We start from the raw sequence: 26910 nt of genomic DNA on the forward strand, positions 1-26910 counted from the left end.
TGTGTCTCAGTTCCCCTGGCTAGGAAAAGGGATTCCCTTCCCCCTTGCGCTTCCCAGGTGAGGCAATGCCTTGCCCTGCTTCAGCTCTCACTGGTTGGGCTGCAGCAGCTGACCAGCACCGATCGTCCGGCACTCCCCAGTGAGATGAACCCAGTACCTCAGTTGAAAATGCAGAAATCACCAGTCTTCTGTGTCGCTCGCGCTGGGAGTTGGAGACTGGAGCTGTTCCTATTCGGCCATCTTCATTTTATGCTTCTAACAACATTTATATATACTAAAAGCGGAGCGTTAACATTTTACCCAAACCACATGGTGCTTACTGCCTTGGTATAACTTCTGTATGTATTTTATTTATAATTACCATGGGGCCTACATAAATATCTCATAGATATAACAGTCTATTTTAAGCTCAATCACATACACAGAAATTCTTCACTTTTACTTCTCCCCCCACACATACACTCTGTTACTAATTTCACCATTTATATCTACCTATAGTACATATTTGTTAATATACTTTTTAGTTATAGTTATTTTTAATACATTTATCTTTTAACTTATATGCAAAAATTAAAAGTGATTAATTCAGTTGTAACAAATATACCACTCTGGTGTTGAATGTCAATAATGGGAGAGGCTGTGCGTTGTGTGAGATCAGGGGGCTTATGGGAAATCTCTGTACTTTCCTCTCAGTTTTGCTGTGAACCTAACACCATGCTTAAAAAATGAAAAAAAAATTTAAGACAGGGTCTCACTCTGTCACCCAAGTTGTAGTGCAGTGGCATGATCACAGCTCACTGCAGCCTTGAGCTCCTGCCTCAGCCTCCCGAGTAGCTGAAACTACAGACACGTGCCATCACACCTGGCTGATTTTTGTAGAAATGGTTTTGCCATGTTGCCCAGGCTTGCCTCAAACTCCTGGGGTCAAGCGATCTGCCTAGATCAGCCTCTGAAAGTGTTGGAATTACAGGCATGAGACACTGTGCCCAGCCAATATCTTTTTTTTTTTTTAAGTGATTTATTCACTACCATAAGTGATACAGTACTCATTACTCTTTGTTTGTTTATATGTATTTTTCTTTTCTTTTCTTTTTTTCCTGGAGATAAGATCTTGCTCTGTCACCTAGGCTGGAGTGCAGTGGCTCACTGCAGTCTCAGCTTCCTAGGCTCAACCAGTCCTCTCACCCCACAGCCTCCCAAGTAGCTGGGACTGCAGGTGCATGCCACCACAACCAGCTAATTTTTTGTATTTTTTTGTAGAGACAGGGTTTTGCCGTATTGCTCAGGCTGGTCTCGAACTCCTGAGCTCAAGTGATCTGCCCACCTTGGCCTCCCAAAGTGCCTGGATTACAGGCATGAGCCACCATGCCTGGCCTTATATATTTTTCTTCACCAATGAGTTTTATACTTTCTTATGCTCTCATGTTACTTTTTAATGTACTTTTGTTTCAACTTGAATTCCTATTAGCACTCCTTATAAGTCAGATCAACTGGTGATTAATTTTCTCAGTTTTTGTCTTTTTCTTGCCCTCATTTTTGAAGGACAGTTTTGCCAGGTTTAGTATTCTTGGTCGGAAGGGTTTGTTTTTAAAAAGCACTTTGAATATATCATTGCACTCCCTTATTGCCTGTAAGCTTTCTGCTGGAAAATCTGCCTTTAGTCTTATAAACATTCCCTTGTGCATAAGTTGCTTTTTTCTTGCTGCTTTCAAAATTTGCTTTTACTTTGGCAGTTTGATTATATGTCTTACTGTGGATTTCTTTGGATTCATCTTATTTGGGAGTACTTTGGGCTTCCTGGATCTGGGTGTCTGTTTCCTTCTCCAGATTTGGGAAGTTTTCAGCCATTATTTCTTTCAATAAGTTTTCTGACCGTTTTTCTCCTTTCTCCTTTGGAACTTTAGTAATGTGTGTATTTCGCCACAGTGCCTTAAACTTTCTTTACTATTTTTCATTCTTTTTGCTCTTCTGACTGAATAATAATTTCAATGACCTGTCTTTGAATTTGCTTATTCTTTCTTCTCTTTGATCTAGTCTGCTGTTGAACATTCAATTCAGTAATTGTATTCTTCAGCTCCATGATTTCTGTTTGGCACCTTAAAAATATTGTATATCTCTTTACTGAAATTATTACTTTGTCATGCATTATTTTCCTGACCTTGGTGTGAACATCTTTATGATGATGATGATATTGAATTATCTGTGAGCTAAATCATATATCTCAGTTTCATTTAGGCCAGTTTCTGGAGATTTATTTTGTTCTTTGGAACATATTTCTTTGTTCATTTTCCTTAACTCTGTTTGTATCTGCACATTAGATTAACAGCTACCTCTTCCAGTTCTCATGGACAGGAAGAAGACCCTTAATAATCAGCCCAGCCAGAGGTTCAGGGCCTCTCAAACCTTCTTGCTAGTCAAACTCACTTTCTTTGTAGTGGTTTCCAAGCATCTAGAGTATACTGGGTCATATTAGTGCTCTGAGTCAAGTTTCTTGGGTAGCCCTCAGAAAAGTTAGGTCATTGGATATTCCTCTACACTCCTTCCTGCCCCAAGTAGAAGGCGGGATTTGGGGCTTTTCCAGCTGTTCACTCTCTACTGAGACAAGTGAAGGGGCTCTGGCAACTAGTCGCATGCAACATCATCTGCCTTCTTTGTTCTCATTGGCCCTCGGATGGCTAAAACATGCCACGTCCCATTAGCACTCCAAAAGAGCAGGACAGAAACCTGTTCTTTGGACAGTCCTCATAAAAGTTGGGGCTTTGGATACACATTTCAATTCTTTGTCTCCCTAGGGAGATGTTGGGAACTAGAAGCTGTCGTCTACTCACTGTGTGCTGAGCAAGAGTGACAGACTGTGCTGACTCTCGGTCAGAATCACCATCTCTGTTCTCACTAGTCCCCAGGTGACTACCAGCCCAAATCACCATTTGTATTCTTTCCCAGGTAGCTAGAGTTTGCTGGGTCCCATCAGCACTCCAAGACTGCAAGACAGAAATCAGTCATGCAGGCAACCCCTGGAAAAGTTGGATGTTTGATACATGGTCTAACTCTTTCCGTCTCCAGGGAGAAGCTGGAAGCTTGTGGTTTTCTTCCCAGTTGTACAGCTCTGTGCCAGGGGTAGGATTCTGGTGAGAGTGTGTCTCAAATTTCCCTATCAGCTTCAAAGTGTCTGGTTTCATGCTCATTCTCAGTGCAGGAGCCTTTCAACTAGCTTCTCAATTTCTCACAAAGAGAATTTGTTAATTGTTGAATCAGTGTGTTTATGGGGGAAGGAGGGTTTAGGGCTTCCTATTCTGCCATCTTGCTGATGTCACTTCTCAAACAGTCTTCTTAAGCCTTCTTTAGTTCTAATTCAGTTCAGCCACATGTGCCATGGAAGGTGCGCTGATCCATCAAGTATTTCTTTGTCATCAAGGGAGATTTGAAAGTGCTACTACATTAGCGTATAACATGGAGAATTTTTAAGTATGTTTTAGTGTGAGGAACTTTAAATTTTTATCTTTCTTTGTCACCAAGTCAAAAGACAGATAACATTTCATATGATATTTATAACACTAATTTTCCTAGTATATAGAGAGTTTCTACACATTGATTTTTAAAATCAAAGCGAAACATAGGATAGAATTAGATAGTTCACTAAGGAAATACAGATACCTCTTAATTTGATAAGCAGATCCTGAACTTCATTAGAGAAGACATGAGAACTACCATGTCAGACCATTTTCTGTCTTTCGGAATAATGAAAAGAAATTTTCACTGTGTTAGTAAGAATATATGGGATAAATATTCTGATTTATTCCTGGGAAGGTCGTAAATTAGCACACCTTTTTCTGTGTTTCCTAAGCTTTTTATTTGTGACCCAGAATAAAAAGATGTTTTTTGTTTGTTTTGTTGTTGTTTTCATTGCAACCCAATACACTAACACATATAGGACAGAAACACAAGTTTCACAAAAGATCTCTTAGCCTTATTTCATATGATGTACTGGTGTTTTCTATGTTTCTCCTTCCTTTCTCACCCACCCACCCCCTTCTTTCTTTTGTTTTCTAGTGCTGATTGTGAACCACTAAATACATTTCTCTGGGTTGCAATGGAGGAGTCTACCACTTGAAAAACAGTGCTCCATTGATTGTATATTGGCAGTGTTTTGGGTACCCCTGGTGTCCCACCTTATAGCCTCTTGGCCCATATTTGTACTCAAACTATTGCTGCAGCATCTAGCTGCCCGTGGATGTGATTCTGACAGCACTTTCCCTCAGCCACATCACATACACATCTTTCTCACTTTCTGTCCTGAGGCTTCACTGCTACTCTACATGAGATACCTGCAGCTCAGCAATTCTGAACCTGTGTAAACCTGGAGGTGAAAGAGAGTTAACATCCCTGAGGGAAAGCCTTGACCAGTGGTAGAAGAGAGCCAGTGGTTAATGTTTCCTTGTTCTGTCTGTTGGATGGATAATTCAAAGTGTGTCCTTCATAGCTCTTCAGAGGGTCCCGAACAAGATTGAGTCCCAGTTGCCTACAATAGTGAATTCTGTATTAGTGCTTTTCAAACTTTAATGTATCTGCAAAACACTTGGGGGTCTTGTTTAAATGCAGATTCTAATTCAGTAAGTCAAGGGAGGATACAGAGATTATGTATTTCTAACAGGCTCTGGCTAGCTGACGCCACTTTGAGTAGTAGAGAGATAGAAAATACACCCATGAATTGGCTTTCCTTCCTTTCTTCCCTGTTGCACTCTTCCAGCACCTCAGATCCCCCAGGATCACTTCACAAATAAACTGTCTGCATATAAGCCTGTTTCTCAGGCTCAATTTTTAGGCAGAATCCAGGTTAAGAGAAGTAGTATTGACCCAGCAATTCTACTTCTAGAAATGTATCTTGTAGATATTTTCACATATATGTGAAATAATGTTGTATACAAGGTAAGTCATTACGACATAATAGCAAAACTGAAAACAATGTAAATGTCTTTAAGCACAGGACTGGTTAAATGACTTGTGATATGTCTATATTATGGACAATTACATGGCTATTAAAACAGAAAAAATATGTATGCTGGTAAGAAGAATATTCAAGATGTGTGCTAAGTGTAAAAGGGAAGATACAGAGTACTGTGCATATTAATGCCTTCATTTGGATAAATAAGCAGAAAATTACATATATGTTTTATTTGTATATGCATAAAATAACTGGAAAGATAAGGGAAAAAATAATATTGGTCGTAAAATGGATGGTTTGGGGACAGGGAGGAGAGGAAGACTTTTCGTAGAATGTCCTTTTTACATTTTGAATTTTTTTTTTTTTTTGAGCAGTAGCAAGGTTTATTGTGAGAGTGAAAGGACAAAGCTTCCACAGCGTGGAAGGGGACCCGAGTGGGTTGCCCTATATTTGAAATTTTAAAACTATGTGATTGTATTAACTGTTGAATTAAAATTTAAGTGTTTGGTCTAAAAGTATTACTTTTTTTTTCTTTGAATCTCGAGGTACTCTAGCATTTAATGTTTATCATATATTCAGATGAGTATGGAATAAGATCATGTATCACCTATGTTATTTAACTATGTCCATATAGTAGTTTTCCAAGCTAAATTATGATGGTTATACTCTATATCTGTGGTTTTTTTAAAAATACTACTGTCAGAGCACATCACATTATGTATATAGTAAGCACTTTGTAGATACCTGCCAAATTTATTTAAATACCTTACATTTGACTTCCTTACCAGAGCAGTGCCTGCAGTAGAACTGATTGAGCTTATTGTCTAAAACTTAGTAATTGCACAGTTACTCAGGAAGTCACTGGAAGAGGAAACGACAATGGTTCTAAAAATGAGACGAATTATAGCAAAGTATGACTTTTTTTTCTTTTACTCAAAGCAGTGGAAGAATATAATACATTTTTTAAGGATTATTGGCTGGGTGCAGTGGCTCACACTTATAATCCCAGCACTTTGGGAGGCTGAGGTGGGAGGATCACTTGAAGCCAAGAGTTCAAGACCAGCCTGGACAGCATGGCAAGACTCCAGCCCTACAAAAATTTTTTTAGAGCTGGGCATGGTAGCTCACACCTGTAATCCCAGCATTTTGGGAGGCTGAGGCGGGTGGATCACTTGAAGCCAGGAGTTTCAGACCAACCTGACCAACGTGGTGAAACCCCGTCTCTACTAAAAATACAAAAAATTAGCTGGGCATGGTGGCATGCACCTGTAATCCAACCTATTCACATGACTGAGGCACAAAAATTGCTTGAACTGGGGAGGTGGAGGTTGCAGTGAGCTGCGATCGCACCACTGCACTCCAGCCTGGGTGACACAGCAAGACCTCGTTGCAGTGAGCCGAGATCGCACTACTGCATTCCAGCTGCGGGGTCTCGCTCTGTCGCCCAGGCTGGGGTGTAGTGGTGCAATATCGGTTCACTGCAAGCTCTGCCTCCCAGGTTCACGCCATTCTTCTCCCTCAGCCTCCCAAGTAGCTGGGACTACAGGTGCCTGCCACCACACCCAGCTAATTTTTTTTGTATTTTTAGTAAGGATGCCAATGTTAGCCAGGATGGTCACAATCTCCTGACCTCGTGATCTGCCCGCCTCGGCCTCCCAAAGTGCTGGAATTACAGGTGTGAGCCACCGTGCCTGGCCAATACTTTTTTAAAAAATAAACATGCACCTATGGTTTCAGCTACTTGAAAGGCTGAGGCAGGAGGATCACTTGATCTCAGGAGTTTGAGGCTGCAGCGAGCCATGTTCAAGCCACTACATTCCAACCTGGGTGACAGAGCAAGACTTGTGTCAAAGAAAAAAAAAGAATTATTAGTAAATGGTTAAAATTTTTAGTTTTGAAGTTGAAAGATTAAACTTGTTATCTTAGAGATTGATTGATAGACTCTGTCTCCAATCACGTTAAAAGATCAGCAAATAAATTTTAGTGTCTACTATAACCCAGTTTTATACTAGGCCCTGAGGGTACATTGGTGAGCTAAAACAGAGGTAGTTTTACACTCATTGAACATACAGCCTAGTGAGGGAGACAGACATTAATCATATAGTAATGTTCATGTTTGATTAATTACAAATGAACTATGTGCTCTAACAAAAAACGACAGATTTTCTTATAGTGTGTGTAAAAGGAATCTGATGTAGATGTATGGTATCAGGGAAGACGTAGTGCTTCTGGACCTAAAAAAAAAAACAAAAAAAACAGAAGCTGTGTAAAGTCCACATCATGCTGTCTGTGTTAAGGTATTTCAGTCATTTCCAGATTTATCAATGATAATCTATTGCTATGTAACAAACCACGCCCGAACTAAGTGGCTTGAAAAGACTTCTCACAATTCTGTGAGTTCACTGGGTGATTCTTCTGCTGGTCTTGTCTATGGCGGCTGCATTCAGCTGGGGACTGAGCTGGGGGTCTGGTCCTCCTGCACCAAATGTTCTTCCTTACCAGGCTTCTTTAGGCATTCTCAGAAGGTAAAGACTGAAGCTGCAAGCCTTCTTGAGGCCTAGGCTCTAGAACTTGCACATCAACCCTGTTGGTTAAGGCAAGTGAAAAGGCTAGTAGTCTAGATTCAAGACTGAGGAAATAGATTCACCTCTTGGTGGATGGAATTTGTGGCCATGTTTTTCAATTACCAGTCTATCAAGTAACTAATTAATAAATAGTTATTTACTAAGTATTGCTTTAAGAACTGGAAATAAAACATGAATAAGATACAGTAATCTATAAGTTGCCTTTTTTTCCTTTTCCTTGGAGTACATGGTATTTGTGCATTGTCATTCCACTTTCCATAGAGATCAATATTTGTGAATGTTTTTTTCCATGGTATAATAATGAATCATGAAATGAATAAAATATAAACAGCAGAGTCTTACCTAATTAGAGAAGAGGAGGAAAATCCCTGGGAATTATAAGTAATTTTTAACCTTTCCAAATTTGCGTAAAGAACACGTATTTTGTAGTTAGAAAAGAGTGAATGCTATGCTGGTGGAGCCATGCAGTTATGAATGGTATCTGTAAGCACAGAAATTACCTTAGTAGTGATAATCTTAGGGAACTCAAATTTTTCTTTCTAGTTATTATCACTTTGCTGTCAGGTTTATTTTAGCTACTTTTTCTTTCTTTCTTTCTTTTTTTTTTTTTTTTTGAGGCGGAGTCTTGCTCTGTCACCCAGGCCAGAGTGCAGTGGTCTGATCTCGGCTCACTGCAACCTCTGCCTCCCGGGTTCAAGCAACTCTCCTGCCTCAGCCTCCTGAGTAGCTGGGATTACAGCTGTGCACCACCATGCCTGGCTAATTTTTGTATTTTTAGTAGAAGTGGGGTTTCACCATGTTGGCCAGGCTGATCTTGAACTCCTGACCTCAAGTGATCCACCCTCCTCAGCCTCCCAAAGTTCTGGGATTATAGGATTGAGCCACCGTGCCCCACCTGTTTTAGCTACCTTTTAAAGCTGGTTTCTTCCTAGCTCAAACTTTACCCTTTTGAATAATTCTGAATGAATGAGTAAATAAACGTTATATGTAAAACTAATGACAAAGACATTAGCTACCTGGAATTTTGTTTTTGCAGGAAACATCCCACAACAACAAAAGTATTTGATTTGCTTAGAGAGTTACTTTATGAGCAGTAATACCATCTAACTTTTTCAATTTTTTTTTTAAATCTAAGAATGATAAGAATGCTGCTTTTCTTCTGATGGAAAGTGACAGGCTAATCATCAGTTTACCCAGAGTGAAGTGGACAGAAGTGGCACTGACCATGGCGTCTCAGCTTCAAGAAAAATGTATTGCATTTATTGTAGAAAACTTCTCCAAGATTATTCAGAGTGAAAATTTTGCTCTTCTCTTACAGGTACTATGTCTAAAGTTATATCCTATATTTAGTTCCATCTTTGTGTTCTGATTTCAATTATATAAGAGCTTTTAAATGCAGGTTGCTTTTGATTAAATTAATGTGATTTAAATAAACTCCATGGCAGATGGCATGTTTACATAGGATTTAAGGCAGTGATGGACAGGATTTTTGGCTCACACGATGAGAAAGGCGAGAGGGACAGGTTTGAGTGCCCTGGCAAGGCACAGTGTAATTCTGGCCAACTCTAGTCCTCCCTCAGCAAGCCACGTTTTAGAAACCAGTCATAAAGATACTGTTTTGGCCAGTAATACAATTATGGTCCATGCAGAATTCTCTGTCTTATTGGGAAGCTACTTTCTCTAAAATTATTCACGGAATAAATAACTCCTATTGTTTATTTCTAGATTCTGTATTTAGGGCTATGTTGGCTTTTAAAAACTGTGTGTATATGCATATATGTGGATTTTTTAACAAAAGAAAGGGAAAAGACAAATATTTCTGGTTGACTTCATACAGCTAGTTATAATGATCTGTTAACGCCAGACTTTCACATTTCTTGTGCATTTTATATGTATTCCTCTTAAATATTAATTTATGTGTTTTATAGTCACAAGCAATGAGTAGCACAGCCGATCTGTTGGACACAATTTTCAAAGCAATTGAAGAAAATATCACCACTGAAAATAGTTGCTCTCTTCTTATGGCTCTGGACACATTGCTGAACTCTGACAGTACAAAGGAAATGGTACTGAATGTAATGAAATTTATTAAAATAATGCAATATTTGAACTAAGATTTTTAAATGAATGTGCATTTTAAATGTTGCATGGGTCATTGAAGCCAGGCAGTGGATACCTAGGGGTGGATTAAGATCTCTACTTTTGTATATGTTTGGAATTTTTTATAATACTAAATTTTAAAAATTCCATTTGTCTCCAAATGGACTTTTTATAAAAGTTTAGAAATTGGCACTTTGGCTGGGTAATTTTAAATGTAGTGTGACACTTAGCAATATTATTTGGCACAGCATAACTCTAGTATTTCTCCCTGGTCCTACAGTAAATTTTTTAGATATAAAATGTGTATTTTAGAGTTTTTAATCATCAGTGTCTTTTATTTTTATAATCTTAATTTTTCTTTTCAAAAAATCATATTTTAAAATTAGGCGGTGAAGCAAAATTAAAATATTTATTTTTAAGTACAATTAATCAGTGGCCATTAATTAGGTAATTACAAATTATTGGCATTCTGTATTTGTTCAACAAAAATGGTTTTTAAAATATATCATATTTATTACTATTCCATAGAGCATTTGACCTTGTAATGTCATAGTTGATATGAAAAGGCTGCAGAAGGTGTTCATATCAAGGGCATTGGTGTTTTAAAATAACGTTTGGTTGAAAAGATGAGATTTTTTAGCTTTGTGTTCATTTATAAAATTTTGTTATTAATGAGTAAGCCTTCATAAATAACATGTACCCAACGATCTTAAAAATCTAAATGATGACATCATTGATCTAGCTTAGGAGTAAGTAGATTCTGAAAGGAATAATGACTGGTTGCTATGACAATGTGGCTCTCACCAGCTGCTGATTTGTTGCTTGAACACAGGGTTTTACGTGCAAGATCCAGGCTCTGCGTGATAAGCTGTGGATCTTCCTGGTTCAGTCTTTCTATGCTGTTCGTCACACAGAAAGCTGGAAGCTGATGAGCACAGATGATCAACAGAAAATCCAAGCAGGTACGTTAGCCTTGAGATATTTCAATTCTTATGTAATGATTGTTGTGACAGCAGATATTTTGAGGGCATTCTGATAAGTGGAAAGGTTAACATTTGTGTGCTTCTGTTGGATAATAGGATGCTAACTGAAACTGGTGCTCATATGTTTAGGCAGTTTTAATAAATCATGCTTTTTAGCTGTTCTTAGAAAATGAAACTAATTTCCTTTATATATATATATATATATATATATCAATTTTTAATCTTACTATACATTAGCAACAATGTTCTAGGCAAATTTGCTTGCAAGCATTCTTGTGAAGAGATTAAAAGTGTAAGAAAATGTAGCCCACATAGAACAGAGTATCAAACATACTTTTTCCTCCTTTTTAAATATGTTTTGTCATAAAGCTTTTCCATCTTTTTCGTAAGACACGCTTTCTTGTGGTTTTGCTTGGAATAGATGGCTTTATTTCACAACTGATTGGTTCAGTGATGTGCAGTGTGCTATTGCGGACTGTCCCTCAGGAGCTGCACAGTGGTCCGTGACATTTAATAGGTATCATCTGAAACATTAGCATTAAACAAAAGATGTATATTTTTCAGAACATGTGTTTAAAAATATATATCGAAATAAAAATTCGAGGGTGTGGAACTAAAAATGGCTTCATGAGTATTTTTGGGTTAAAGCAGGTGGCTTAGAAAAAATATTGACATATCCAGTGTGTATAGTTTTTACAACGTTTTAAGAGACTAAATTTTATGAAGCAAACATTTTAGTACTGTAAAACATGGAAGCCATATCTGTTAAAATATATTTTGAGAATGCATAAATATGTTAAATTCTTTAGTGGTATCATCAGCATAGGATCTGCTTTTACATTATAAGCATTACATGATAGTGTAGCTAGATGTGATATGAAGAGCACTTTTCAAAAAAATTCCATTATTTTAAACAAAAATTATGAGAAGAAGGTCTTAGAAATTGGACATTTTTTTCCTTGTGACTCTTTCTCTGCTGATTTTTAAATGTTTTATTTTTACAAAATGTATGTAATGTGAAGTAACAAGATAAGATCAGCATTCCTTCAGTAGGTGTCTTTCAGCGCTCTCCTGATTAGTAGGAAACTTTGTTTTTCTCTATTTTAGAGGATTTCATAGTTAAGTTGAGCTTCAGTGTTCTTTAATTCTTCAAAGTGCTAATTAAAAATACATGTAAATACCCATATTTAAATAAAATGTTATTGGTAATCCAACTATCCAGCTAATCCAACAATCCTTTTTGAATTGTCAAAAAGGACTTTTCATTCTATTACGTTGAGTCAGTGTAATAATAATGTTTTAATCTTAAATAAGTTGAATTATGAGTCCTGACTTATGCATAACTACTTCCTCGGGAAACCCAGATAAAGGAATGGTTCTGGGTTGTCTGTTACTACATTTCGTATGTCATAGTTGAGTTACTGACTTTGGGGTGAAATTTTTTATTTTAATTTCTTCCTGTGTATTATTGTGCAGAGTCATTTGCTTACTGCAAATCAGTCCTATAGTGCCATTTTCAGGATCCTGCTTTGTCTTATAGCACATATCCTATAGAGTAGAGATCATGGAAGATGCATGGTAGTTACAGATAATTTAATGTATTTTTTATTAGCTGATTTAATAAAAATCAAATAATTTTTGGAGATTACATATATTTCTTCAAAATAATCTTAAAGCCCAGTAACCGTCAAAAGAAAGAAATACATTTGCTAAACTATGTTTGTAGCTCTCATATCATTATTTCAGCCTACATATTTTCCTGACATCTTTCAAATTCTTATTTGAATAGCATAGACATGAGTTCTGCAATAAATTCCCATATAAACCTAACTTATAAAATGAATTTTTATTCAATTACAAAAAGAATGATATTTTGAAGATTGTTTCTTGTTTTATTTTCAATAGAACCTTATTTTTTCTTTTCTCTTTCCTCCTTCCTCATTATATATATCTGCAAAACCAGAAAATATTTTTAACTTCAGAATATTTTTACATTTAGTATAAACATTTTCTCATATTTAATAGCTTGTAGAATGTTACATTTGCCATAATCTGTAATTTTTTGTAATTTGAAAAACTAAATGAAACCAATTATCTAAAATGTCACGGTTTGAGAAAATTCTCGTGTTTTTGTAAATGTATGAATCTTCTCTGTGAGATTGTACAGTTCTTATTTATTAATTTTAATAACATAAAACCTAGGGGCCAGAGAGTCAGATAGAAAATGAGGTTCTTTTAAAAAAAATCTAAAATATAATAGGGAGTTGTTTTGTATACTAGATTGGTTTCAGGTTTATTAAGTTATTTCCATTAAAATATGACTTTTTTTCTGCTGACATACTATTTTTCCTTTACTTCTAAGGTATAGTAATGTTCCCTATAAAAATAAATTGCTGTTTCTTTCTACAGCTGCATTTGACAAAGGTGATGATCGAAGACTTGGCAAAAAGCCTATATTCAGTAGCTCACAGGTAAACTTTCTAAATTTTATAGGTACAAATGAAAAAGATAACAAATTATTTAAAGTTTATTTTATATTTCAGAAAAAGTTTTAAAAATCTGTTCATTAATTGAAGCTATTTCTTAATGGAAAATTTTTCTTTTTCTAAATCAAGTGAACATTTAATAAATGTTTTAAAGTGAATTTTTTATATCCAACTGGCATTGGAAGTATCTACCTTTTTCATTTCCTTGAAAACCTTTTTGGCAGCTAACAGAGCTATTTCAGTCTATTGGCAGTTGTTTAAAACTATAGACCTAATTCAATGTCTATTTTTCTAATTAGCCTACTTCTTAAAAAAGAAGATTTTAGGCCAGGCGTGGTTGCTCACGCCTGTAATTCCAACACTTTGGGAGGCCGAGGCGGGTAGATCACCTGAGGTCAGGAGTTCGAGACCAGCCTGGCCAACATGGTGAAACCCCATCTCTACTAAATATACAAAACTTAGCTGGGCATGGCGGCGCACACCTGTAATCTCAGCTGCTCAGGAGGCCGAGGAAGGAGAATTGCTTGAACCTGGGAGGCAGAGGTTGCAGTGAGCCGATATTGTGCCATTGCACTCCTGCCTGGGTGACGAGCAAAACTCCGTCTCGAAAATAAAGTTTTTAATTCACATAATATATTTTTGGTGTTTTTGAAAAAAGCAATTAGTACTAAGAGTACAACTGTGTTTTACTTTAAAAGTTACTTGTTATATGAGGTATCTAAAGTAGTTGAACTCTTAGAAGGTAGTATTGTGGTTGCTGAAAACTAGGGGGAGGGAGAAAGGGGGAGTTGTTCAATGAGTACAGAGTTTCCATTTTGCAAGTTGAAAAGTTATCTGTTGTGCAACAAAGTGCATGCAGCTAACATTACTACACTGTTACTGAAGTGTTTTAAAGAGTACTTAATTATGTTAAATGGTTAAGATGGTAGATGTCATGTTTTATGTGTTTTTTGTTTGTTTTACCATCCACAAAGTTATTTGTTGTTTTCCTTATAACCTGAAATAAATTTTTCTTCCCAAAAATGTTATTAATGATGGTTAGGGTTCCAGACTAACTTACAGATGTTCACTTAATAATATATTCAAAGTACAAAATTATTCTAACCTTCTCTGTGTGGTACAATGATAGACATACATTGAGAGTTCCAGTTTGGAATGCAGTGAACATATTGCCCTAGCAGAGTGGAATAGGAAATCCTTTTTTCTTCCTCATCAGCCAGTTGATAGGAACTAATGCAGCTCCAAGCCACAACCGAGAGTTCTCATGGCTTGAGGAAGAAGTCAAGCTCCAAATGTCTTGAGTGAGAAACCAGGAAACTGGGTTTTTGCCAGTTAACCTCTTAGGATTGTTTCCAAAGTGCATTTCACAAGATATGAGCTCCATCTAGCATCAACTATAAGTTGGAGAGTTGCTACACACACCATAGTTCCTCTTTTTTTTTTTTTTTTTTTTGAGACAGAGTTTTGCTCTTGTTGCCCAGGCTGGAGTGCAATGGCACGTTCTTGGCTCACCGCAGCCTCAGCCTCCTGGGTTCAAGCAGCTCTCCTCCCTCAGCCTTCTGAGTAGCTGGGATTACAGGCATGTGCCACCACACCCGGCTAATTTTGTATTTTTAGTAGAGACGGGGTTTCTCCATGTTGGTCAGGCTGGTCTCGAACACCCGACCTCAGGTGATCTGCCCGTCTCGGCCTCCCAAAGTTCTGGGATTACAGGCGTGAGCCACCACGCCCAGCCCCATAGCTCCTCTTATAGACTGATGATGCATATTACACCTTGAAAGTGCTGAGAAACACTAAAGAACTACTTTTGAATTATTGCATCCAAAATTTCCCCCAATGTTATAGCTATGGAATAAGACTAGGGTTCCCTCATCCCTTTTTTTTTTTTTTTTTTGAGACAGAGTCTCGATCTGTCACCCAGGCTGAAGTGCAGTGGCGTGATCTCGGCTCACTGCAAGCTCCACTTCCCGGGTTCGTGCCATTCTCCTGCCTCAGCCTCCCGAGCAGCTAGGACTACAGGCACCCCCCACGATGCCTGGCTAATTTTTTGTATTTTTAGTGGAGATGGGGTTTCACCGTATTAGCCAGGATGGTTTTGATTTCCTAACCTTGTGATCCACCAGCCTCAGCCTCCTAAAGTGCTGGGATTACAGGTGTAAGCCACTGCGCCCAGCCCCCTCAACCCTTTTAAAACATATTATATGATTCCACAGAACATGCTCTAGGAAATGGTGCACTAGGACATTTTTTTCTGTGTTCCCTATTATCCCCGTGTTTTTTAAAGGCCCCGAGGAATTAACCTACTTGCCTTCCTTTCCCCTGCTACCAACCAGGCTTTTCCTCCTTCCTTGCCTTGTTGCAAAATAGAACAAGGTTTCATTATTTTTCCTCATCCTCCTGACTTTGTGGTTGTCTAAGTCTTTTTTCTGTTAAGAACAGTTGGAAGGAAACAGTTTCCTTCCCAATGGGAAGGAAGTAAGTTTCCCCCAGAAAGACAGTGATATGCTGAAATGGATGCTGGACATAAAATAAAGAGTTCAAATTTTGGCTTTACATTTATTATGTGTCGTCTGTGAGTCTCAGTTTGCTTATTTATAAAATGGAGTAATAAAACCTCACAGGATTATTGTGAAAATTACGTGAAATAATTTATGTGCAATTACCTAGTATTATGTAGTAAGTGCTCAATAAATGTGGAGCAAATAAATGTGTTTTCCAAACAGGGATGAGCTATCTAGGAGGTGGGAGAAAGTTTATCAGATAAGACAGGGAAGAGGTTTTTTGTTTGTTTTGTTGTGGTGGTGGTTGTTGCCTGCTTCATTTTTCCATCATAGAGCAATTTAAGAAGAATGCTTAGTACCAAAGTACTTAAGAATAAAATATATGATATCTGGGATTTGCTTGAAAATAAAATAGGAGTAGATGTGTATGAAACAAAATGGGAATTAATAATTAATAATTTTTAGAGCTGGCTATTAGGTATGTGAGGATTCATTATACTCTTCTGTCTTCTTTTGATTATGTTTAATTTTTCCCATTTTTTGAGACAGGGTCTCACTCTGTCACCCAGGCTGGAGTGGCATGGCATAATCACGGCTCACTGCAGCCTTGACCTTCTGGGCTCAAGGGATCCTTCCACCTCAGCTTCCTTAATAGCTGGCATAGGCCCAAATTACCATGCCTGGCTAATGTTTGTGTTTTTTTTTTTTGTAGAGGCAGAGTTTTGCCATGTTGCCTAGGCTGGTCTCAGACTCCTGGGCTCAAGCAATCCACACCTGGCCTATTGTGAAATTTTTCAAGGCATAGAGCTATACCGTATACTATATAGATTTCACCCATAGCATAATACTTCAAGATGCATAAATTCAAGGATAGAATAAATTAAGTAGAGTTAGTGTTAAGGGTGGGAAGGAGTTCTAAAAGCAGAAGTCAGCCTGGCTTTAGGTATTAAAAATAGAGAAATGTTATGTTTTGAGCTAAGATTTGAGCAAGAAAACAAAAAATGAGGACTAAGTCTATTTGAACTTTTTAATGGAATCCTGGAAGACTGCTGTGAATAGGACCAGTCTCTGCCTTGTGGACAGGCATAAGCTGAGACCTAAAGCTGTTAATAATTTCTGAAATGTCCCAGGTTGGTTAGAAGCAAAACTAGGACAAGAATCTAGTGGTTGCTTTATCACCATGCTTTCCTTTTTTCTAAATTTAACCAAGTTATTTATTATATATTTTTGTGTGTGCACACACATTCACATATGTTATTTTATCTTTGACAACTTTTAATGTAATTGGAAGCTTTTCGTATTTAAAAATAGACCTTAAACTGCATATCAAAATATACAATATATGCCCAGTGTTAACACTACTTTTTTTTTGTTTGTTTGTTTGTTTGTTTGAGTATCCAATATGTGATATGGTGCTGAGGGATATGAAAGATGAAGAGAGCACAGGCTCTGCCTCAGACCTCTACAATCTCATACAGCTTCCAAAGGGAAAAAAAAAACCATTTGCATACTTACATAAAGAATGACAATAGGACGGGCACGGTGGCTCATGCCTGTAATCCCAGCACTTTGGGAGGCCCAGGTGGGCGGATCACGAGGTCAAGAGATCAAGACCATCCTGGCCAACATGGTGAAACCCCGTCTATACTAAAAATACAAAAATTAACTGGGCGTGGTGGCGCATGCCTGTAGTCTCAGCTACTCGGGAGGCTGAGGCAGGAGAATTGCTTGAACCTGGGAAGCGGAGGTTGCAGTGAGCCAAGATCACGCCACTGTACTCCAGCCTGGTGACAGAGCAAGACTCCATCTCAAAAAAAAAAAGAATGACAATATTGGCTGGGCACAGTGACTCATACCTGTAATCCTAGCACTTTGGGAGGCCAAGGCAGGTGGATTGCCTGAGCTCAGGTGTTCAAGATCAGCCTGGGCAACACGGTGAAACCCTATCTCTACTGAAATACAAAAAAAATTAGCCGAGTGTGGCGGCGTAGTCCCAGCTACTCGGGAGGCTGAGGCAGGAGAATTGCTTGAACCTGGGAGGCAGAGGTTGCAGTGAGCTGAGATTGGGCCACTGCACTCCAGCCTGGTGACAGAGCAAGACTCCATCTCAAAAAAAAAAAGAATGACAATATGATCTTAAAATATTATTCTAGAATTTCTACCAACTTAAAAATTTTCTTTGTTCCCTTTCATATCAAGGTTGGGTCTAAGGAAAATGATGAAGTAGGTACATTTATCTTCAGTGCCATTTTATTTGTCCCTTTTTAGGCTATTTCAACTATTTTTAGGATCCCTTTTCCTTCACTTCCTATAGCCAGCCAGTGCTGTACTAGTATCTTATTTGTCCAAAAACCAAGCTTTGCAGATGTAGTGTATTGATGTGCTGTGCTTCCTAGGAGCTTTAAAAAAAAATTTTTTTTTTAAATAAGGACTCCAAGAAGTAAAGTATTCTTCCCACAGAGGATTAAGTCTTTAATGATAAAATTTCTGGCACTTGGGATAAGGTTGAAGAGAGAATTTTTATTGAAAATCTTTATAATGTTCCCTCAAATTATGCCATATAGATGACTTCGGTGTGAGGTTAAATCATGAGTTCAAGTCCTGGTTCTGTCCCTCACCAACCTGAGACCTGGGGTAAATCACATACCTACTTTAATCCTCAATTTATTGTCTAAGAAATAGAAACAGCCACAGGAGCTATTTCATGGGACTGTTGTGAGGTTTAAGTGGGATGATGTATACAAAAGATGTAGTATAAAACATGGGAGTAAGTCTTCTTAAAAATCTTGGATATTATCATTCCTCAAGGCATCCTGAATCTTTATAGACATTAATTTATACCAAAACTTCATACATTAAAAAAGCATTCCTGTTATTTATTTATTTAATTTAATAGAATAGCATGCCTTTAAAATAAACACTTATGCTGTATTTCAGATTTGATTAAGGTAGTCTGAGACAAAGTTTTGATCCAAATGATCAAAGACAGTTCAAGCTTTGACCTTAAATCAAAAATTGAACTTTTCTATTTTTTTCTTCTTTGAAAGACTGGTTTTTGGAAACACATAATATTATATGTTAAAGATTTCAGTCAAATTACAAAGTATTTTTTTTCTTCTTTATAGCAAAGGAAACAAGTTTCTGACTCTGGTGATATAAAAATCAAATCTTGGAGGGAAAATAACAAGAAAGAGTGTTGGAGTTATCTCTCTACTAATAAAAAGATGAAATCCGATGGATTAGGAGCATCTGGACATTCATCAAGTACCAATAGAAATAGTATAAATAAAACTCTGAAGCAAGATGATGTAAAGGAAAAAGATGGTACAAAAATAGCATCTAAAATTACAAAACAACTAAAAACTGGGGGAAAAAATGTTTCTGGAAAGCCCAAAACTATAATAAAATCCAAAACAGGAAATGGTGATAATGCACGGTTGGAAAACATGTCACCTAGACAAGTTGTAGAAAGATCAGCAACAGCAGCAGCAGCAGCAGCAACTGGACAGAAGAATTTACTAAATGGAAAAGGAGTGAGAAATCAGGAAGGGCAAATTACAGGTGCCAGACCCAAGGTACTCACAGGAAACTTAAATGTGCAAGCCAAAGCAAAGCCTTTGAAGAAAGCGACAGGGAAGGATTCTCCATGCCTCAGCATCGCAGGACCCTCTAGCAGATCCACAGATTCAAGTATGGAATTCTCAATTTCCACTGAATGTCTGGATGAACCAAAAGAAAATGGATCAATAGGAGAAGAAAAGCCTTCTGGACATAAACTATCCTTTTGTGATTCTCCAGCACAGATGGTGAAAAACAGTGTAGATAGTGTCAAAAATTCCACTGTAGGTGGGTTTTAGCACTGTAATTTTTAATATCTCCTGACAGTTAAAGTTCCTTAAAAAAACAAAAACCTAAACCTGTATTTGGGCTTTTATTTAGTTTCAAATGCCAACAGAATACTTATTTATATGTACTTATGCAAGCTGAGAAAAAATGTAGTCCTTCCCACTTTAATATTTCATTTTGTTTATAGTGTCTAACCAGTAAACTTATACATATTTGTTACATATTTAATGTATTCTATCTTATGACTCACTTTTTCTTAATTTTTAGCCATAAAATCTCGACCTGTTTCAAAAGTTACCAATGGAACTTCCAATAAAAAAAGTATTCATGAACAAGACACTAACATAAATAACAGGTAGGTCTTCATTCAGTGTTTTAACTTATCTGTTAGCTTTCTCTCAAAGTTAATTATATACTAACTGCTAGCTAAATATTTTTAAAATATCTTTTATTTTTTGTTAAAAAAATTTAGTGTATTTACATAATTTAACACAGTTTATTAAAAGAAATTAGTATATGCAAAATGAGGCACAATATTTAAAAGAATATCTTAATGTGTACTATGGTATATGATTATGCATTGCTTTATTATACTTGATCTACAGTTTTACAAACTTAAAGACTTATGAGCATATGATTTTTCTATTTTCAGGAGAGATGTATTTTTTATTTCTTGAAAAAAAACTGTTTCAGGTATCGGTCTTTTAAAAAGTTCATGTTTTGGAATCTCAGTGTAATACTGAATGCAAATAATTTTTCTTAGTGTACTAAAGAAGGTCAGTGGCAAAGGATATAGTGAGCCAGTACCACAGGCAATTTTGAAGAAAAGAGGAACTAGCAATGGATATGGCGCAGCTCAGCAGAGGACAAAGAGTACCCCATCTAATCTTACTAAAACTCAAGGTAAAGCTGAAATAGTACTGGATATCTTGAAATTATTTCCTTGTGTAAACTGGATAAGCCAAACTCTGATTTGGAACTTCAGGAGCAAATAAGCAAAATATGGTTTTACTCATTTTGTGTTTGTTTCACACCATAGAGATGAGATTGTATACTTTTCAGACAGGTGTTTTGGGATGTAGGTTTGGTTTTGATGTTTTGTTGTTGTTATTGTTGAGACAGGGTCTTGCTCTGTCACCCAGGCTGGAGTACAGTGGCATGATCACACTGCAATCCTCCTTTGTCTGCCTCCCAAAGTGTTGGGATTACAGGCATGAGTCAACACACCTGGCCTCTGTTTGGTTTTATTGTCTCTTGTGAGAGAAATAATTAAGGGAGTCACTAGTTTAGCTGCATTTCTGGTCCTTTTAAATATTATGCCCATGTTTCTTGAAAGTTCCATTGTTAATTATAGGAATTTCATTTGTAAAACTGGCACTGAAGAACTCTTTAAAAAGTAATAGTGTAGGCTGGGTGCAGTGGCTCACGCCTGTAATCCAAGCACTCTGGGAGGCCAAGGCAGGTGGATCACCTGAGGTCAGGAGTTCAAGACCAGCCTGACCAATATAGTGAAACCCCATCTCTACTAAAAACACAAAAATTAGCCAGGTGTGATGGTGTGTGCCTGTTGTCCCAGCTACTTGAGAGGCTGAGACAGGAGAATTGCTTGAACCTAGGAGGCGGAGGTTGCAGGGAGCCGAGATCGTGCCTCTGCATTCCAGGCTGGGTGACAGAGCGACACTCTTATCTCAAAAAAAAAGATAATAATAATGCAGTCTAAACAACTATGATACATAAGGAGGAAGAATTTCCCTTCTAGAATCTATGTGAGTCAATTGGTTTTCAGTGTTCTGAAAAGGAAAAGAGTACTGATCAGATTGCATAATTTTCTAACATAATAACTGATTTTCAAAATTGCTTTTATGTATCAAGCATTCACATATGTAAAAGCAGTTTGTAAAATCCTAAAAACAGTTTTGATTTGGATTATGAATTATTACTGAAAATCAATTAAAAATAAGGCAGAGAAAATATTTTCATATCCTAGTAATAGCTAAATATTAAACATTTAAAAATATTTGATAATTCTGTTTGACAGATTTGAATGTCCAAAATATCATCTCTAAGACTTTCACCAGTGTAAACAAATGGATTCCCCAAATTAATCCCCTTCTTTCCAGTCAGCAGTTCTAGTTTCCACTGGAGATCTAAGTTGTTAACCCTAATGAGCTAAAGTAGTAATAATCTGGTTATGACGAGTAAATTGGTTTTATTCATGTTTGAAGAAAACAACTGCAACAATTTTAACAGTTCTATTTATTTTATATTTAGCTTGATTCTCCTTTTCAGCTATGTAGAACACACTGTTTTTTTTTTCTCTGAAAACTTCAAACGGAAGACCGTTCTTGCTCCTTTGATAAAAGAAAATCCAATTTTTTTACCCTCATACATTTTTGCAAATCCAGTTTTGGCATAAAAATCAAGTCTCTTTACTTGAGGAAGAGAGATCCTATTTTAGTAATTTTTACTGGGACCCTGGAGTAGTCCCTCTATATTTCTAATTGAAATTTTTTTTTTATTTTATCATGTAACTAATTCCTAATCTGTGCTTGTCCATTTGATCATAGATATGTTACCCTTCCATTGTGGTCTTGATTTTATTTTTTCTGAAGTAATTTTAAAACAAATATTAAATTTTACTCACAAATTGGAGGTGATAATACATTTCTGAATATACCCTCTTACTTTTCTTAGGATCCCAAGGAGAGTCACCAAACTCAGTAAAATCTTCAGTCTCTTCAAGGCAGTCTGATGAAAATGTGGCAAAGTTGGACCATAATATGCCTACAGAGAAACAAGCACCTAAGAGAAAAATCGTCAAGCAAGTACACACAGCTTTGCCTAAGGTTAATGCAAAAATAGTGGCAATGCCTAAAAATCTAAATCAGTCAAAGAAAGGTGAAACTTTGAATAATAAAGATTCAAAACAGAAAATGCTTCCTGGACAGGTTATGTCAAAAACTCATCCTTCCTCCCAAAGACCTTTAAAAAGTGAAACATCTATTGTCCAAAAAAGTATGTTTCATGATGTGCGTGAAAATAACAACAAGGACAGTGATTCTGAACAGAAGCCTCACAAACCTCTCATTAATCTTGCATCTGAAATCAGTGATGCAGAAGCACTCCAGTCATCCTGCAGGCTTGACCCACAAAAGCCATTACATGATCAAGAAAAAGAGAAGTTGGTGTTAGAATGCCAAAATATTTCAAAGCTGGATAAATCATTAAAACACAAACTGGAATCCAAACAGATTTGTTTAGATAAAAGTGAAACAAAATTTCCCAATCACAACGAAACAGATCATTGCAATGTAGCTAACATATGTTGTCATTCTGATGGGAGTGATAATGTAAATTCAAAATTGTATAGCACCACAGCCCTAAAATACATGGTTCCAAATCCAAATGAAAATTCCTTGAACTCTAATCCAGTTTGTGCTTTAGACTCAACAAGTGCAGGGCAAATCCATTTGATATCAGATAGGGAGAACCAAGTAGGGAGAAAAGATACAAACAAACAATCAAGTATTAAATGTGTGGAAGATGTTTCACTGTGTATTCCTGAAAGGGCAAATGGTACCTTAAATTCTGCTCAAGAAGACAAAAAATTGAAAGTTCCTTTGGAAGGACTGACAATTTCTAGTAAGTTGTCTGATGCCTCTGCTATGGATGAAGACAAACATGCTACAGCAGACTCAGATGTTTCCTCCAAGTGTTTTTCAGGACAGCTGTCAGAAAAAAATTCTCCTAAAAATATGGAAACATCAGAATCTCCAGAGAGCCGTGAAACTCCAGAAACTCCATTTGTGGGTCACTGGAATTTGAGTACTGGTGTTCTGCATCAGAGAGAGAGTCCTGAATCTGATACTGGCAGTGCTACCACATCCTCCGATGACATAAAGCCCAGATCTGAAGACTATGATGCCGGAGGGTCTCAGGATGATGATGGGTCAAATGACAGAGGTATCTCTAAATGTGGCACTATGCTGTGCCATGATTTTCTTGGAAGAAGTAGCAGTGATACCAGTACTCCTGAAGAATTAAAAATTTATGATAGTAATTTAAGAATTGAAGTAAAAATGAAAAAGCAAAGTAGTAATGATCTTTTCCAAGTTAATTCAACAAGTGATGATGAAATCCCTAGGAAAAGGCCAGAAATTTGGTCTCGATCTACAATAGTTCACCCTAGGGAAAAAGAAAATATTCCACGAGGCAGTGTCCAGTTTGCTCAGGAAATAGATCAAGTATCTTCTTCAGCAGATGAAACAGAGGATGAAAGATCTGAAGCTGAAAATGTTGCAGAAAATTTCTCTGTATCTAACCCAGCTCCTCAGCAGTTTCAGGGAATAATTAATTTAGCTTTTGAAGATGCAACTGAAAATGAAAGTCGTGAATTTTCTGCAAATAAAAAGTTTAAAAGGTCAGTTTTACTTTCAGTTGATGAATGTGAAGAGCTGGGATCAGATGAAGGAGAAGTCCATACTCCCTTTCAGCCTTCTGTAGATTCTTTTTCACCTTCTGATGTTTTTGATGGCATTTCTCATGAACATCATGGAAGGACCTGCTATTCCAGATTCTCACGAGAAAGTGAAAATAATATTTTAGAATGTAAACAAAATAAAGGCAATAGTGTATGTAAAAATGAAAGCACTCTCTTGGATCTTAGTAGCATTGACTGTTCAAGAAAAAATAAACAGAGTGTTTCAGCCACAGGAAAAAAGAACACAATAGATGTCCTATCCAGTAGAGGCAGACAGCTTCTTCCAGAAGATAAAACAGTAAACAATGGAAGCAGTGTAGATAATGACATTCAGCAACGCAGCAAATTCTTGGATAGTGATGTAAAATCTCAAGAAAGACCATGTCACTTGGAGCTTCATCAAAGAGAACCCAATTCTGACATACCAAAGAACAGCTCTACAAAATCTCTAGACTCCTTTCGGAGTCAAGTTCTGCCTCAGGAAGGTCCAGTGAAAGAGAGCCATTCTACAGCTACTGAAAAAGCTAATATTGCTTTATCTGCAGGTAATGTACAGAAATAGAAATGCTAAATGCATAAGAAAATAAGTTTATAAAATTTTAAAGTTGTATGAAGCCCTGAATGTTATATTTTAGTCAGATAGAATAATTACTTAAGCAACAGATTAAAATTTTAAATGAAAAATTTCTTAATATGAAAACTAGCTAGTTACTCATTCTTTATTGTTCACTTAAAATCCTAATGAAGAAGTAATATATAGTAAACATTTTGATTGTTATATAGAGCTAACCTACTAAGAGATTTTACATGAAAGAATAAATAGAAAACCTTAGTTTGCTGCTATTTAGTTATTTATGTATAATTTAACACAAGAATTCTTGACTATTAGAAATTTTATTATACATTGGATATGATTTATAGACTTGATAGTATATTAAAGGCCTGTGCAATAACTCTAGTAATATGTAACTAAAAGCACTGAACTATTTTGACAACTAGATTGATTTACAATTTATATACATTTTACAGAGATTAAAATTTTCAGGATCTCTCTATTCTAAAATTTTCAAATAAAAAGATAAATTTCCTAAAAGAGATTATATTTAGAAGCAATGATAATATATGAAAAAAGCCCAGGCTTATTTCATATTGTTTAGATGATTTTCTGTCTAATTGTTTTGTGTTTTTTGTCTTCCTTATTATAGTAATTCAGACTAATGACCCACATTTAAAATACGCAATAGTGGCTAACTGAGTAGCTATTGTGTATTATAACTAAGAAAAATACTGATCAGTAGTTTCCTGTTCAGCAAAATCGGAAGAATAAGGAGGTCTTTGAAGTTGTACTTTTTTGTTTGTTTGTCTTTGCTTGCATCTTCCTTTGCATGTGCAATATACAAATAAGCCTTTAGGTGAAATGTATTTATCCCCCCCCGCTTTTGCAACGGACTTACCCTAAGTCATCAAAACACTATGTCTTTTTTTTTCTCTTTTTCTATTGTAGTGAATTAGATATATGTGCACATTCTATGTTTATGTTTAAATAACTTGTTTTCTGTATCACAAGTTTTCAAATTAAACTATGGAGAATTATTGTTAGTTGCCTATGTTGATTTTGCTTCTAAACGTTACCCTTGAATTTTTAACACAGAAAAATGCCTCAAAAATCTTGTCAATTTTGTATAGATGTTATTTTTCCCATTGTGGTGGTGTTTTTTTTTTTTTTTTTTTTGGACTATCACTGTTATATTGTGTTAATATTCTACAAAACTCTGAAGGGTACCAACGTGCAATTTTTACATTGTGTAGTATTATGAATTATTTCAGGAGACATAGATGATTGTGACACACTGGCACTAACCTGCATGTATGACCATCGGCCTTCAAAAACCCTGTCTCCAATATATGAGATGGATGTAATAGAAGCATTTGAGCAGAAAGTGGAATCAGAAACACATGTTACAGATGTGGATTTTGAAGATGACCAACATTTTGCAAAACAAGATTGGACACTACTAAAGCAACTGCTCTCTGAACAGGATTCAAACTTAGATGTTACAAATTCCGTTCCTGAAGACTTAAATTTAGCACAGTATCTAATCAATCAGACACTACTTTTAGCGCGAGATAGCTCAAAACCTCAGGGTATAGCACATATTGACACTTTGAACAGATGGAGTGAACTAACATCTCCACTTGATGATTCCTCAGCGAGCATCACCATGGCTAGTTTTTCCTCTGAAGATTGTTCGCCTCAAGGGGAGTGGACAATTCTGGAACTGGAAACTCAGCATTAAGTGTTAACATTTTGGAAAAATTTATGCCACTCCTTTATTTTTTGATGCCTATATTATATCCAAATGATAATTGCATTAGCCAGATATAAACTTTCCTTAATATTGAGTCTTTCCAATTTAATGAGGTAAACATAGTTTATTTATTAATAATATCACATACAGAAAAATGTTTTTCTAAAGTTTTTGAGCATGTTTTCTATAATTATTAGAAAAATTAGAAGACTTGTAAGGAAACCCTTGCTTCAGTTTTCCTTTCCTAACTGATCATTTGTTCACTTGTTCATTATTCAAGAATTTAAAATGTGAATGCACAAGTAGATCAGTCCCTTTACTTTTTGCTCTGCATATGGTAACATAGTAATTTAACAATAAAAAACTTACTGTGCTTGTGTCCATTCATGTAGAGTTTTCTGTGAATAACATTCAAACTCACATTTAGGTGATTGAGGCTGATAGCTGAGTGTTGGGAAAAATCTTAGCTTTCCCAACAATTCAGGCCCAGGAAATTCTGAAGCAAGTACATCTCAAATTTCAACCACATCATTGCTGAAACAAGAGAAATGGAATTTCCTGTCTCTCTCTTTTGGGGATATATCCAGAGAAGAGAATCTGTCCTTGTTCCTTTACAGGTAGTCGCTCATTCTCCATTTTCTATTCCATGTTAGGGATATGTTGGAACTGCACCTGCAA

The 26910-nt window shown here is 36.5% G+C and overlaps 1 protein-coding gene across 1 annotated transcript; it reads left to right on the forward strand.

The window, feature by feature from the left end:
• Positions 1 to 8762: 8762 nt before the first annotated feature.
• Positions 8763 to 26617, forward strand: KIAA1107 (KIAA1107 ortholog). Its single transcript, XM_011974458.1, has 9 exons — positions 8763 to 8845; positions 9456 to 9593; positions 10460 to 10589; positions 13020 to 13081; positions 18723 to 19443; positions 19711 to 19798; positions 20207 to 20346; positions 22138 to 24468; positions 25751 to 26617. Exons 2-9 carry the CDS (start codon positions 9465 to 9467, stop codon positions 26218 to 26220), a joined length of 4071 nt encoding a protein of 1356 aa, XP_011829848.1. The 5' UTR covers positions 8763 to 8845; positions 9456 to 9464; the 3' UTR covers positions 26221 to 26617.
• Positions 26618 to 26910: the final 293 nt, after the last annotated feature.

This window comes from Mandrillus leucophaeus, unplaced genomic scaffold, assembly GCF_000951045.1.
Source record: "Mandrillus leucophaeus isolate KB7577 unplaced genomic scaffold, Mleu.le_1.0 Scaffold1457, whole genome shotgun sequence".
NCBI classification, from domain to species: domain Eukaryota; kingdom Metazoa; phylum Chordata; class Mammalia; order Primates; family Cercopithecidae; genus Mandrillus; species Mandrillus leucophaeus.